This window comes from Xenopus tropicalis, chromosome 6 (assembly GCF_000004195.4).
Source record: "Xenopus tropicalis strain Nigerian chromosome 6, UCB_Xtro_10.0, whole genome shotgun sequence".
In the NCBI taxonomy this organism is placed as follows: domain Eukaryota; kingdom Metazoa; phylum Chordata; class Amphibia; order Anura; family Pipidae; genus Xenopus; species Xenopus tropicalis.
This window is the reverse complement of record NC_030682.2, coordinates 53,793,202-53,808,623: the sequence shown is the minus strand read 5'-3', so window position 1 is coordinate 53,808,623 and position 15,422 is coordinate 53,793,202. Positions and strand designations below refer to the sequence as shown.

At 39.1% G+C, this 15,422-nt stretch overlaps 1 protein-coding gene across 2 annotated transcripts; it reads left to right on the top strand.

The window, feature by feature from the left end:
* The first annotated feature begins 4,113 nt into the window (after positions 1-4,113).
* LOC116411667 (PYLa/PGLa A-like) lies at positions 4,114-14,112 on the top strand. 2 transcript variants are annotated; one of them, XR_004223259.1, is made up of 6 exons: positions 4,178-4,222; positions 5,171-5,331; positions 6,656-6,715; positions 8,325-8,355; positions 11,261-11,521; positions 14,098-14,112. XR_004223259.1 is itself a non-coding variant. In XM_031904432.1 (4 exons), exons 2-4 carry the CDS (start codon positions 5,172-5,174, stop codon positions 8,348-8,350), a joined length of 246 nt encoding a protein of 81 aa, XP_031760292.1. In that variant the 5' UTR covers positions 4,114-4,222; position 5,171; the 3' UTR covers positions 8,351-8,356. The 2 variants fall into 2 exon arrangements, 1 of the variants encoding a protein (XP_031760292.1); XM_031904432.1 differs by lacking the exons at positions 11,261-11,521; positions 14,098-14,112 and having other exon boundaries at positions 4,114-4,222; positions 8,325-8,356.
* The last annotated feature ends 1,310 nt before the right edge of the window (positions 14,113-15,422 follow it).

Here is a 15,422-nt window from a genome sequence, read left to right as displayed (position 1 = left end):
TTCTAATTCTCTTTTTGTATTAGGACTTCTCAGTGATTCATCACTGACCTGATACTCTCCCTAACTTACAATTTATTGATACATTCTGTGTTTCACTACATAACTCATTCATATCAATATAGATGGTGCTTTTTGGCCTATACTGGTCTGGAGCAATCTTCTCCCTCCCACACATAAGTGTTTTATTCCCTCTGAATAATTTAAAATGGTTAAAAAATAGCCATTTCAAAAAGTGTAACAGTGATCACTTGGAGAGCATTTAATTTATTCTAATCTATGGTATTGGTCCTCAAGGCCTTAAGGTGGCCATACACGGGCCGACTATAGCTGCCGATATCGGTCCCTTGGACCGATTTGGGCAGGGCAGAGCGGCCTGGCCGACCGATATCTGGCCTGAAATTGGCCAGATCTCGATCGGCCAGGTTAGAAAATCCGGTCGGATCGGGGACCGCATCGGCTCGTTGATGCGGTCCCTGATCCGACTGTCCCATTGCCGCCCACATAATCCGATCGTTTGGCCCCAGGGCCAAACGATCGGATTATTTTTTTTTTTACCTAAATGCTCCCCGATATCGCCCACCCGTAGGTGGGGATATCGGGGGAAGATCCGCTCACTTGGCGACATCGCCAAGCGAGCGGATCTGCTCGTGTATGGCCACCTTTAGTCTTTAGGACAAAGTGGTATTAAAGGAGAACTATACCCCTGGGCTCTAAAAGACCCCTTAACTATCACTGTCTTGACCTCCTTCACCTCTCCCTTATTGCATAGTTTCTAAGCTTAACAAATGTCCCTATCACTATCCCCAACCTAAAAGAGCAGAGTAGTGCAGCTGCGTACCTGGCCGACATCTTCCCTGCAAGACACCTCAGTTCTCACTGCCGCCACGGACCCTGCTTGTGCATGCACATTTTTAAGTGGATTTCCTGCTACCTCCAACTGTGCATGTGCAAGCAGGGTTTGTATTGGCGCCCTGGGGTATAGTTCTCCTTACAGTTGTATTCATTGTTTTAAATATTCCTGGAAATCAAGTTGGAATGAGTTGGAATGAGCTTTTCTGGATATTCCTGGAACAATAACAGGGTGACTGATAATAATAATAATAATAATAATATTATAGATTTGTATCCTTATAATGTGAGGGAAACTATGACCAAATGCTGCCCCTCAAATATTGTTTTAACTAAAAGACATTATAAACCACTGACTGAATGAATAAAATCTTTTCACCTAACTTAGCAAATATAAACTGTACTAAAAAACTAACTTTATCAGACAAACTAGAGAAAGGTTGGAGGGCAAGCATTGCAAACACTTTATCATGAGTTCATAGCATCAAGCTGAGCATGACTGATATTGACACTTCATTTGCCTCAGTTTGTGCAAACAGACGGGAGTAACCTATTAGGTTCATTGCAACATAAAGATGTAGTGCAACTATTCACATTAAGCAGTATTAAAGCCTAATACATAGGAAAAATAAGCAGCGCCTCTGAGTTTTCTTCACTTTAACTCACTGTATTTAGTTTTCAGCCATTCTATGCTCACAGATAGTGATGTGCAAATCTTTTCACCAGGTATGGCTTCACAGTGCATTTTCACATTTCGCCATTGGCAAATTGTCTAGGGAAACTTCATCAAAAATTTGCCATGAAAAAATTTGTTGTACATCAAAATTAGGCGCGGTCGTGTCAAAACATGCACAGACATGGCAAAAAAAGGGCCCGTGTGACAAAAAATTTCCTCAACAAACATGTTTCGCAGATTTGTCGCCATTTCAAGAGGTTTCCAGCTAAGCGAAACGGGACAGATTCACTCATCACAACTCACAGAATCTAATTGTCCATAAATTGGTTTATTTGTCGCGAAACTGAACCAGAAAATACTTAAATATAAAAATATAAAAATGACAGAAACTACAGTCAGATTTAGACTGGCCTGCCGGGTACTGGGAAAATTTCCCAGTGGGCCCTGACCTTAGTGAGCCCTATGCCCTTTCTGAAGCACAGAACATTTAACTTAGTGGTGGGTTCAGGAAAATGACTAAGGCCAAATGTATTCCCACAGATAAGCAGATAAATAGTGTAAATGGGACAGCAAGATGCCACTATGATTTCGGTGATATATCTGTGAATAAAATGTTTCCCATAGACTTCATTGAACTGGCACCTAGTGGGCAAAAAAACGTGCCTTCTAGGCTACATTTACACTTATTTATTTATATTATTTTTTTCAATAATAATAATTTAAACAATGAAAGTATCAAACATGGGGAAATAAAGGTTTTTCTCAAAAAGAAGAAACGGTTTTAGGGGTATAGTTTGTGGGCCCTTGATATCAGGTTCTTTGGTTGGCACTTGGTGTTCCATTCCAACTCTGACCACAGTAAGCATACTATTACACCTCACCACTAAGTTGTAAAAAAAAAATATATATATATATATATACAGTACTTACTATGGACCTTTCACCTGGTTCACCTTTAAGTTAACTCTTAGTACTTTGTAGAATGGTCAATTCTAAGTAATTTTGCAATTGGTCTTCATTATTTATTTTGTTTTTTATAACTTTTGAATTATTTGCATTCTTCTTCTAACTCCATGCAGCTTTTAAACTGCCTAATACAATTTAATGTCCTTTTCTTTTATAAACTCTATACTCATACTCTGTACTAAATTGCAATGATCTTTTTTGGTTCTCTAAAATATATAATTATTTTCCAAGCCTCTTGTTGACATCTCAGATCACTGGCTGCCTTATTGCCATTGGTGCATGGGGTCATTTAAAAACTGCAGGGAGCAAAGTGCTAAAGAGCATGTTGCATAATTTATTTTGGTTGAAAAAATATCAAAGTCCATCAAGTTCAACCCCTTTAAATTAATAGTGCTCAGATATACACATTCCCATATATAAAAATATAAATACACATACCTATCAATTTAATATTACAATAGCCTTGGATATTATGCTTGCCCAAGAACTTGGCCAAGCCCCTCTTAAAGGAGACATTTCCTATAAAAATTAAAAATGTACCAGGGAATTGTACTACTCTAGATATAGAAGGACTGATTTATTGAGAAATTCGGCCAAAACCCCACTAGCCCCGCCCATCTCTTCCACTTCCTGCTGGCTAAATTCTCTGGATGAGCTGGGGAGCCGGCGGCCCTCAGCACACTGCACTGTAGGATAGGAACCAATCAGCAGCTAGGCTGACCTGATAGGGAACTGAAGCCTGTCTTTGCTTGTGTGAGTGCAGGGCTGTGATTGGCTCTCCCCCTCCTACTGTGCTTCTGGCAGGGACCGTTAGTACACGCCCACCCCTCATTTCAAACTCTGACAAAGAAGTGATATGATCTAAAGGGAGCTCCAATAAAGGGGACATTTTTACAGATAGGATTAATTTTTAGCACAAAGTGAAACCAGCACCGTATATTATTCATAATTGCCTAGAAAATTGGGGTTTTTCCCATTTATCCAATATGTTTCCTTTAAAGATACTAATCTGCCATAACAACATCACCTGGCAAGGCATTCTACAATCTCAATGCCCTCACCATGGAGAGCTATTTATGCTGCTTCAAATGAAGGTTATGTTCCTCAAGTCTAAAGAGGTGGCCTCTGGTTCTTTGTTATGTAAAAAATATCCCCCACTATAAGTTGTAGGGAATTCCCTACCACTCAGTTGAACTAAAGAAGCCATCCCAATGAGTGGTGAAACGTTCACCACTCAGTTCAGTTGCTTTAGACTTAATACTGCTAAATACTGCATATCATGACCTGGATGAATGAAAATCTTCATAGACATCCTGGAACAATAATATATCTGCATTCTTCTTATAGGCCAAGGTCACTGCTGACCATATGCTGTCCTTCAAAGATTGTTTTAACTTAGACTGTTTATAAACTGCCAATCAAATAGCATCTCTTCACCTTTATGTCTGCCGATAGATATTAACAAATAAAAACTAATGTGAAAAAAAATTAAAATTCCATTACAAAGCCAAACTAGAGAAAGACAGGAGGACAAGCATTGCAAATACTTTGTCATGAGTTCATAGCATCAAGCTGAGCATGACTGATACTGACGCCTCATTTGCCTCAATTAGTGCTGAGATGAAAGTCAAAGCAGCTATATAAGGTTCAGTGCAACATGAATAGGTAGTACAACAATTTGCATTGTGCACGTTGTTTCTTCTGGTATTGAGAACTGAATACATTTGAAAGGTAAGTGGAGCCTCTGATAGGAATCGTGCAGACTTTACTATACCTGCATGCACCAGGGAGATGAAAACTAGATGATGGTATGTTGCTTGATGAAGCCCCCCACCAGATTGTGCTTGTATTGAGGGGGGCCTAACAAATTGGCATCTACTTCCGAAACTGTGACTTTTATTGGTCTTTAACATCAAGTACAGGGTATTTTATTATACTTGTATAGGATCCCTTATCCAGAAACCCGTTATCCAGAAAGTTCCAAATGAAGGAAAGGCCATCTCTCATAGACTGCATAAGCAAATAATTCTCATTTTTAAATATGATTTCCTTTTTCTCTGTAATAATAAAACAGCACCTTGTACTTGATTCTATCTAAGATATAATTAATCCTTGCTGGAGGCAAGGATTTCTAGCAGACTTAAGTTATGGAGATCCAAATTATGGAAAGATCCCTTATCTGGAAAACCCCATGTCCCGAGCATTTTGGATAACAGGTCCCATACCTGTAATTACCAGAAATAGGAAACCAGTATTTTGTATGCTTTTTTCTAATATTTATTTGTGTATAATACATCTAATACCTGTTTCAATATTGTGGATATAAAGATTGTAAGGTACACTTCTATTCAAATAGTGGCTTAAGAACTCTTTCATTCTTTTACTAACACTTTCCAGCAGCTACAATAAAGTTTCACTGACACCCTTGTCCTAAAGAAGATGAACTTAGCAATGCATAGGATCTACCTACTGATCTAAGTAAAGAAATCTGTATTTGTATTTGACATTCAACTCTCTGATGCTAGCATTTCATGCATTTTTGTGTGTTTGTAAAAAATTATATTTTAAGCAAAAAAATAATTAACATTAATGAACTCATTTATTTTAGACTTCCATTTGTAACAAACGTGTCTATTACTATTACTATTACTATTCTATTACTTTTTTCTTTCTCCACAGGATGTACAAAGGGATATTCCTCTGCGTATTCCTTGCTGCAATCTGTGCAAATGCACTGGCACAGCCCACAGGCTTTGCAGATGCAGATGAAGAAAGCCACGAGCGATACATCCGAGGAATGGCAACTAAAGCTGGAACGGCGTTTGGAAAAGCTGCAAAAGGTAAGGTGGCAAAATATAACAAAATCATTCTGGAAATTTAAAAGCATTGATAGAAAATCTTAGTAATTTTCTCCAAAGATCAGAATGTACCCATTTCTGCATTTCTCAAAAGTGTGTCTTGCAAATACTGAGGCTAACTTCCTTCTTTATATAAACATAGCCATGGGCTGCACTGTCAACATTGTGATTACAGATCTGATCACAGGAGGAACCGGAGCCAAAGGAGCCTTAGGAGTCACCCAGTAGGGGGAGCTAGATCTTTCAGATCGATGCTCACATAGTCTTTAAATCCATTGTGGCTAAGTGATTCTATCACGTACCTTCAAGTTGTGATTCCAATTAGAGGATTAGGTGGTACCTACAGATTTGACAATGCCAACCCCTGCAATGTGAACTGGAGAAGAATTGTGCAAATAGGCAGGAACACCAGGTAGCAATCAAAGTCAGGACATGTAAACAGGTTTATAATCAGGTGATGGGCTAAGATTGGGCCAGGCAGCTAAGGTTCAGGGTCAAAAAACAGGCCAAGTTCGAGACAGGCAGCGGAGATTCAAAAACCAAGAGGCTAGCTGAAACTCACACCAGAAGATCCAATCAGAAGAGTACAGAAGGCTCAGTGTCCACAGGAGCTAGAAATATCTCATGCAAATGTCCAATCCAATGAGCAGTTTGATGCACGTGCATCGTTGTCAAACGTACACACACACCTAACCCAGTCAAATAAGACTTGTGCTCTAACACTGCTGAAGGACTGCACACAGTGGGGAGCGAAGACGCACAGCCAGGTAACTATTCTTACAGTGAGTGACCCCCATTAGAAAACTGGAAAGAGGCAGAAGAAAGGGGAAAACAATGGGAAAAAACTATAAGATATAAATAATTAAAACCAATTGAAAATTTGCTTAGAATTGTCCATTCTCCCTAAAGCAGTGCACTTCCCATGAACGTTGCCTTAGACTGAGATTAGGTGGCGGCAACATCTATGAGTTCATAGGAAAATGGTAGATAATAAGGGACTGAAACTTAAACTGTGTGGGCTGGTTATTTAACAAAAAATGCAAAAGTCTATGCATTTATGTAAACAAAATAAGCTTTACTTTACTCAGGCTTTTAGTGGCACAATAAATCTGAACTATTCATTTGTTTGATTGTTTGTTTTAATCTGCTAACTAGCCTGTAATGAAATTCCACACATAGATGGATGGTATTTATCCACTTCTTTTTGCAGTATATACTTCAGTGTTGCCATTTAAGACATTATTTATTGCAAATCTTAAAATATTTAATGTGTAACCTTAATATATATATATATTTTTTTATCTAGCTATTATTGGTGCTGCTCTGGGACGTCGCAGTGCTCTGGAACTTGAGGATCTCATTCCAGGTATGAGGATGTTCCTGTAATAATTCTTATTATCTGATAGAGGAAGATTGCCATGTTTTCCATCTCAGTGTTTTATTTATCAGGAGAATGGGAATATTACTGTTAAGTTATTTGGGGTGAGTAGAGAAAAAATAAATTGAATGACACAATCTCTGACCACAAAAAAAGGAAGCTAAACATTTAAAAGAGCAAGATGTATTGGAGGCAGGTGTAAGTAGCCTCGGGGTTCATGTTTTAACCTGGCTAACCCTCTAATTGCTGTGAGGTAGGGGATATGACCCACAAACCTTTTCTATGACTCTCACCTACTAATCCAGAATGAGGTTCGAAACAAATCAACACAAGTGTTACTATCAAGGGACATTCAGCACCCCATTGCTTTTGCTGCATCCTTTCCTAATGCTTATTGACTTGTGGGGCGGGGGGGACTGATTATCTATTTGGACTTCTACCCCAAGGTATAAGCTGGAAAAGGACATAGACAGGACAAGAGATATCAATTTTGTTCTTAACAAATATTCTTCGCTACTCCGATCAGATCCAGTTGTGGAAAAGGTTTGATAAAGAGTCTGGTGGTTTTAAACATTGATCTGTGCCAGAAACTGGCAATAAAGGCTTTTTAGCTTTATGGGAGTGCTGTCAATTTGTATTTTTTTTAAGGGAAAGAGGGTTTTAATGTATGCCATGGCTGAGTGGCTTTTATCCTCCTGTTTAAATTTGTGAGTGACTAGGGTATTTGTTTAACCGCCATCTAACTGAACTTAAGGGAGCCAAAAAATGTGTGGGTTGCATCGTTTAATGGACCCTTTCACAACAAAATATAGGAATAATTCCTAAATCATTTGTATTAACTGTGGCCTGTAATGTCTGAATCATATTTCTTTTCCTGCCATAAAAAGTGGTATCTTTATGGTCTTTCACAACCTGAAAAACACAGACTGGTCCCAAACAAAATTACATTTTCAGAAAAAGGATTTCTGCTACAGGCATGTTCTATGGCACAACACTTACTATGTCTGGTTGGTGGAATATGTCACTGCTCCCAGATCTTATTTAGTGGGCAGAACCAAATTCACTCTAGGGTAAATGGAGCTGTAGCCTTTAGATTTTGGGGAACTTGAAAGCCCCAAGCACATAGGACTAGACTATCCATATTATTATATAAATTACATGTCCTTGTGCTTATATTGAAATCAGTAAAATGTGTGTTTCTTTGTGAAGGTATACATGCAAATGTAGACACCTTTTGCTGCAATTCTGCAAATTCCATAGGTAAAAGCTCCCTGAAGACCAGATAATTATCTCCTAGGGTTGGTCTCACTGCAGAGTGACTGAAAGCTTTCTATACATAACAATTGTCAAGATCTGGATCATTACTGTTATAGAGATGCTAAACCTTTAGGCTGTTGTAGTAAGTTGTAAATGACAAATGGACTCCCTGTTTACAGTTTTTCTTTGATATAAATAGAAGCAGCGTCATTATTAGTAATGTAATTTTTAGAATTTAAGTGACTTTTTCCCCTTCCACTAGAATCTAATGTCTGTCAGCACTTATAGTTCAATATATGGCAACTTGATTTTTTTTTTTTTTTTTTTTTTTAAATTACAGTTAAAAGAATGGCTCAAATTGATTAAACCAGGTATTTATTCTATTTCTACTATATTGACTCATTAATGTGCAAACAATGTATTTGTGGGAGACTTCTGACTGCTGCTATGTGTCTAAAGACAATTGGTTATTATTTCTTTTCAATGATTTTTATTTGCATTTTAACTTTTACAGGTTGGATATCAATATAATGTCATTGGTTATTATTTCAATAAGGACCTCCTCCCTTTCTTGCTTTTCTGTTTTAAGTTGAGTGCTTACCCTGAAGATTAAAGGAACAGTAACACTAAAAAATGAAAGAGCTTTAAAGTAATAAAAATATAATGCACTGTTGCCCTGCACTGGTAAAACTGGTGTGTTTGCTACAGTAACACTACTATAATTTATATAATAAGCTGCTGTGTAGCCACGGGGGCAGCCATTCAAGCTGGAAAAAAGGAGAAAAGGCACAGGTTACATAGCAGATAACAGATAAGTTCTGTAGAATACAATAGTGTTTTATCTGTTATCTGCTATGTGCCTGTGCCTTTTCTCCTTTGAATGGCTGCCTCCATGGCTACATAGCAGCTTATTTATATAAATTATAGTAGACTTTCTGAAGTAAACACACAACTTTTACCAGTGCAGGGCAGCAGCACATTATGCACATTTTATATTTACTAAAAATCATTTTTCAAGAAAAATGCAGTAAATTTCCTCCTGGTGTAAATTTTCTGTAAAAATTCACCAGTATATTTTTCCCATTCCCATTTTCCTATCAATTGTAGTAGGGGAAATCCTCTAGAGAATTTTTACCATGAAGAAATGACATATGTAGAAAACTAGTATGGAGGGGGTGATGTACATGAGATTTAAAAGTGGCTGCTCTATCTGTATAATGGTGGTTCGCTAGCCTGTACCTGGAAAAATTTCTCTTGGCAAAAAGACGTTCTTGTGCTTTTAGTAAATTGGAGAATATTCAGTGGATAAATTTCACCTGAAGAAGAGACAGGCATCTAAGCAAATACAAAGAAAATATTTACCCCTACGATGTTAATTCTCCAAAATATATTATATATTTTTAGTAAAACTACTTAAAATTTCTACTGTCACTCTTTAGTAAATATGCCCCAAAGACTCCCCTATCAAAAGAAAAACAGAATTTCCTTTCTTCTTTTGTGTACACGCGTTCTTCTGTATCAGACGTCCTTCTCTCAGAAATATACTTCAGGGCACGGCACAAGTCTGCTCAGCTTGCTCCTTTCTCCCCCTCCCTTCTCTGCTCTATCCCCCTCCCTACTCACTGCCCTTCTCACTCTCCCATCTCTGCTATAATCCGAGCTACCAGCAGCCAGAACTGCAGCACAGAAGTTACTGAGACCAAGCTAAAATGGCAGCTATCTTAAAAAAACAGAGGCAGATTCTAGGGCTGTTTACTCAGGTATGGTAATGTTTTGTGCAGAATAAATATAGTGTTCTAGCTTCCACTATTGTGGCTAATCTATTGGCAATAAAATGCAAAATGCCTTTCCTTCTTTAAATCACAGCCTTCAATGCAGTCTTCTTCCCCTAGATCCCTTCACTGAGGTCTCCTTATACAATAGGGAGCCAACAGACCTCAGTGAAGTTTCCCAGTACTTCTTGTACAAACACAGGGACACACAATATATTCAAGTAGGTTTTATTCCACAGTTACATGAGGACACATAGAAACCTCAGTATGGATATAAACTTCATTCATGATACACAAAACAGTACATTTGCTTATTCAGACTGTGGATCACTGATTAAAGAGTATCTATCACAAAAATCTTTTTCAAATATCTTTTGTATTTTTTTTTATGCATTCTTTTAAGGATAATCCAATCTACATTGTTACGGAGTTGATTATAATGTACCAAAGTAACATTTATATATGTCATACATACCTTTTGTGAATATTACTGAATTGCGTGATACCTTGCTTGCCAAGGTATTGATATGTTTTAATAGGCACCAGTGCTGTTGTCCCATTCAATATAATTTTAGAATCTTAATTTCTACGACCTACAGTGGATGGAGAAAAAATAAACCTATACAGGGTCAGACCCGGTGAGCTCCGTCCTTTGGCGGGCCAGACCCGATCCCTGTCGCTGCTCCCACGGCCGCTAGTTTCCCTCCCCTTACGCGTTAAAAGTAACTTGCACTCAGGGGAGGACGTCGACCGGGTGGCAGGGGCCCCTGCAGGGGTTAGGGAGGTATGGCGGGGGCCCTTTTGAGGGGTGCAGGGGACATGGTAGGGGCACCTTGGGAGGTGTGGGGACCCTGGGGTGGTAGCCCCAGTGGGCCCTCCACCCCCCGGTCTGATCCTGAACCTATACTCAACATAATTCAATCAATGATGGTTTCTCCTGTGGTGAGTGATTGGGGCACAGCTGTTACCAGACCATGCTGGCCTTATATTGATGTTTAACCATCAGTTAATGGCAACAGAATGTGATCAAACAAAATTGCATTTGTGAGGGATCGGTGCCAAACTGTACTGTAGGAGATATTGGATTTACCACAGGAATGCATAACGGGAATGCACACTACCTGTGTTTTATTCAGACAACAAAGCTTTTGTACTTGGTGTTTGTTTCAAAATGCAGCACAAAATATAACAGAAAAAATATAATCTGCTGATCTGACCTCAAACTAAACAAGTCATGTTTTACTCATCCCAGGATCTTATAACAGATACTGTGATATACAGCAAAGCAAAGAGAAATATCTGCTGGGAGAAATATCTGATTTCCGGGACATTTCAGGCAACTGTCTGACACTTATTAGCAGAAATCTGAATTTCTTAAACTTATTTTTCTTTAGGCATTCTCAGTAACTCACAAAAGAAAATATTAAGAACTATGTTTGTTGTTCTTTGTTTATTGTTTCATGCTTTTTTATTTCAAAATTTACAGTGTATACTTTTTTTTTAGGAAATTAAATGGCCAGGTCGGATTTTTGCTCTACTGAAGACTAATATGAATGTCTGCAATGCGCCAAACCTATAAAAATATACTTCTGTTGTGAAATGCTGAAAATAAAACGACCTATATGCATGTATTCACCATTTGTTTTACTTTATTGTCTATCTATTGTCTCTCAATTTCCACTGAACCTATTATACCATTATCTATTTAGTTTTTATTGTGCCTTTACAGTGCAGTCTCAGGCAGTTACCATGACAGTCCTGTCAGGTGAGCATACTCCAAAGAAAGCCTGAAAGTCAGGTGATATTCTTTAAGAAAACTTGTTGGAAATACCTGTTATTTGTAAGAATGAAGTAAAAGTCAGTAATGAGTTCAGAGCAGAAGGGAGAGCTGCGGGTTATATATGTCAGTAGGATCAGGCCTCTCATACTCTATGTACATCTGTATCAGGAAGTGTCTCTGTTCTCATGTTGCAATCATGTATCTAGAACTGGCTACAGGAACCCTGGGTCTCCTTGGGAGATGCTTTGTGGTAGTTCCTATACAGAGATTAGAGGATGTGCTGTGATGTCTCCATTCTCCAGTTTTTTACTACTCAAAATGAGCCATCAAAATACTACAGTCCTTGCTTTTAGCCATTCTGTATGAAAAAATCATAAATAGTTAATGTTACAGGTATAAGATGGTATTTGCATAGAGTCACAGAACTGTAACCTAAATCAATTCTGATTAAACAGAGGAGAGAATCAGAAACACATTTTAATTAATTATAAGGACTTTTTAATCTGAACAAGAGTGTACTGTCTCCTTAGTTCAGTTTAGTTAGTTTCTCGCCCTGGTACCATTGTTCAGCTTCCTTGGTGGCAGGTTTTACAGTATATAGCACTTGATATCATTCACATATTACAGTAAGAATAAAATTATCAGTGAATTAATGTGCATGAGAGATTGCTCAGCCATAGGCCATAGGGTCCATAGGGTCCAGTTCAATCTGCCCCATGCACAATTGGGTAATATGTTTAAAAAGTGGGCAGTCACCAGGGTCAGAACAAGGGAAAGGCACCAAAGGCATGTGCTTCGGGTGCAACAAAGTGGGGGGGGGGGGGGCGCAGTTGGACGGGGAGAGGGAAAACAAAAGGAGGTGAAGAACAGCAGCAGCAGGTAAGTGGTGTTTGTGTTGAGTTTTATAAACTAAACATTGGAGGGGTAGGTTGGTATGGTGAGTGAGGTGAGCCAGTGTATGGGACATACAAACAAGGCACAGTATAGCGCTGTGTACATACGTAGCGATTTATAAATAGGATATACATACAGGTCTAGACCTTGGGCACAAATACTACATGGCCCCTCTGGCAGTCACTTCTTACCCACAAACTCTACATCTTAATTGGGGGGCAAGTGTATGTAGCCTTGGGGGTTATGCATTGAACTGCTAACCCTGTCAAATAGAGGTGGTAAGAATATAACCCTCAGGCTCTTTCTAGGACCCTCACCCACCTATAACGCAAGGAAAAAAATCAATCAAAATAATTGCTTCTATTTCTACTAAGTGGCACCTTCCCTTAAGTTTTCTTGGTGTGGGTGCTTCAGCCACTACTAACACCTATCTGTTTGGGGAGAGCATCTCTTCCTTTGATTTATTTGCACCCCTACTCCAAGGTGTACATTTGTCCATTTTGCCTGGTTATTGTACCTCCCAGTTACTAACCACTGTCCTCCCTTGAAGAGTTGTTGATATCATATATATATATATATATTAGCCCTATTCCACTGGGCAGTGGATAGGAAAAAAGGTTGCATTGTTCTCCCCAGCTGAGTGACCAGCATCCCCCTGTATCCTAGAAATGGTCAGTAAAGAATCCAACATTTTTTGTCATATCTCTCAACCCTGCATGAGGTTAATGGGGTAAAAACATAAACCCCCACCCAGGTAGACTATGGGACCTACCATACTGCACATAGAAAGCAAAATGTTAGTGAAACCAGTACTTTCCTAGAGTGTTTTCTTTTCAATACTTTTTAACTTTTCAAAATTTTACAGAGTGAGTATCATTAGGTAAGTATCACACTGTAAATAACATTAAGGAAAGAGAAGAAATAAGATGTCTCCAGTCTAATGGTGGCCATAGACTTTTAGATCTGCTCGTTTGGCGAGGTCCCCAAGTGAGAGAAAATTCCTCCCATATGCCCACCTATGGGTGGGCGATATTGGGCTTATTTAATCGTTTGACCCTAGGGCCAAAGAACGAATTAAAATAGTGGGCATAGGCGTTGTCGGACTGGGGACTGCATCAACGAGTCGATGCAGTCCCCAATCTGACGGAAAAAAATCAAACCAACCCGATCGAGATCTGGACAATTTCAGGCCTGATGTCAGTTGGGTGGGCCCGTCAGTGGTGCCCATATATGGGAAGATGAGCTACCATATCAAAAGGACCGATATTGGCAGATGAAATTGGCCCATGTATGGCCACCTTAAGTCGTAGGAATTCTTAGAGCATTTTAGGTTTGGATTACTTTCCAATCCACATCAATAGTGCTGAGCAAAACTGGACCATTTTGCTTCAACGAAAATGTGCATTAGGTGGGTTAAGGCATACAGTATTTATCCTAACTTGTTAGAGAAGCTCATTTCCGCTATGCTATAAATGTAATTCATTGGAAAAAAAAAATACCTTCCATGTTGCTGATTTTTTTTCCAATCACTGCACCCAGACAGCTCCTAGATAGACAGACATAGGGCTGGGGCAGGCTCCAAGCCAGTTGGTTGATGTGGATGACAAGGGGTGCATAAAGATGATGTCTGCTTTTTTTCTGTTTATTTTTTTTTTTTTTTTAACCAGTGAAAGAAAATGAATGGTGAAATTCTAGTCAAGATTTGCAAAAAGTTTACCATTAATGAAACCACAAATTTCACAGTGAAACTGTACTGGCTGAAAAGGTTCGCTCATAAAGCCATATTCTTTGTGCTTCTATAAAAGTGGTGCCTTTTATGATAAACAGAAAATAAAAACCTTATAGAACCCTGCTAACTTTTCTGTAAATGACAATCAATAGCTGCCTGAAGCCTGAAGTGATTCTGTTACATTCAAACAACCCAGAACATGACTTGCCCTAAAGCATGCCTGCAGAGGACTAATGCATAAGGGAGAGAAGTAGGCAGAGGAGGCTGCAGAAGAGGCAGAGTTCCACAATGGCCACCTACAGATGCAAGCCTGTAAATCCTCTTCACTTGCTTCAAGGGTGCAGAGCTGAAACCACTTCTATAGAAAGCTGCTTCCATGTCATCCTGTCATGGCATTTTATATAAGGCTGAAGTTGTGTCCTTCCATGGTGTCCAAAAACACAGGATAAATCTTTTTGCTACCACTGAATATTTTCTATGTAGCCCACCCTTGGGTGTGCTACGTATATTAGTGATGTGTGTGTGCTACGTGCTTTAGTACTGACCAGTTCAAGTGACAAACCCCAGCAACTCCCAGCAGGCTGGAATACTGTATCTGTCAGCAATAGATTGGGTAGATGAATGAAGCAACAAGGATTTCTTCAACAATGAACTTTGTTTATTCACTCCAGGCATATGGCATCCGGTAGTATTTATACATAACTCACATTTCAATAGTATATCAAGCACAGTTTGAATAACTTCACAAGCAGCATATGATCAGACTAAACTCACACTTGCAGCCTTTACCTTTAGAGGTGGTGTCCCCTGCCTTAGTGCAAATCCCTAGTGCAGTCTGGCTTCGCAGTAGCCCCTTACTTCAGGAATCGCACACACTGTGTCCCTGAGCTCAACCATTTGTATCCCTAAGCTGGCTGCCTTTTTCAGCTCAGGGTTGTAAACCTCTACTTTCCTTGTTGGAGCTTTGAGCTGCTCATACTATCTATCCAGCGCCAATCTTTCACTCCTGGAGCGACTATTACAGAACTAACCTAACTAAGTAAATTTTTTATAACCTGTAATCACCTCCCAGTGAGGTGAGGTCCCAAGAAAAGACCCTGAGCACGTTGTCTCTTCCTTTTATATTGGAGTCAACTAACTGTAACTGATCTACTGGGCATAGAACTTATGGGAGGTTTTACTTTTATCCTGGAGGTGTCCAAAACTAAAGACACCTAAGTGACACCTGATTGGCAAACATTGAATTACTGGGGTTACTACATC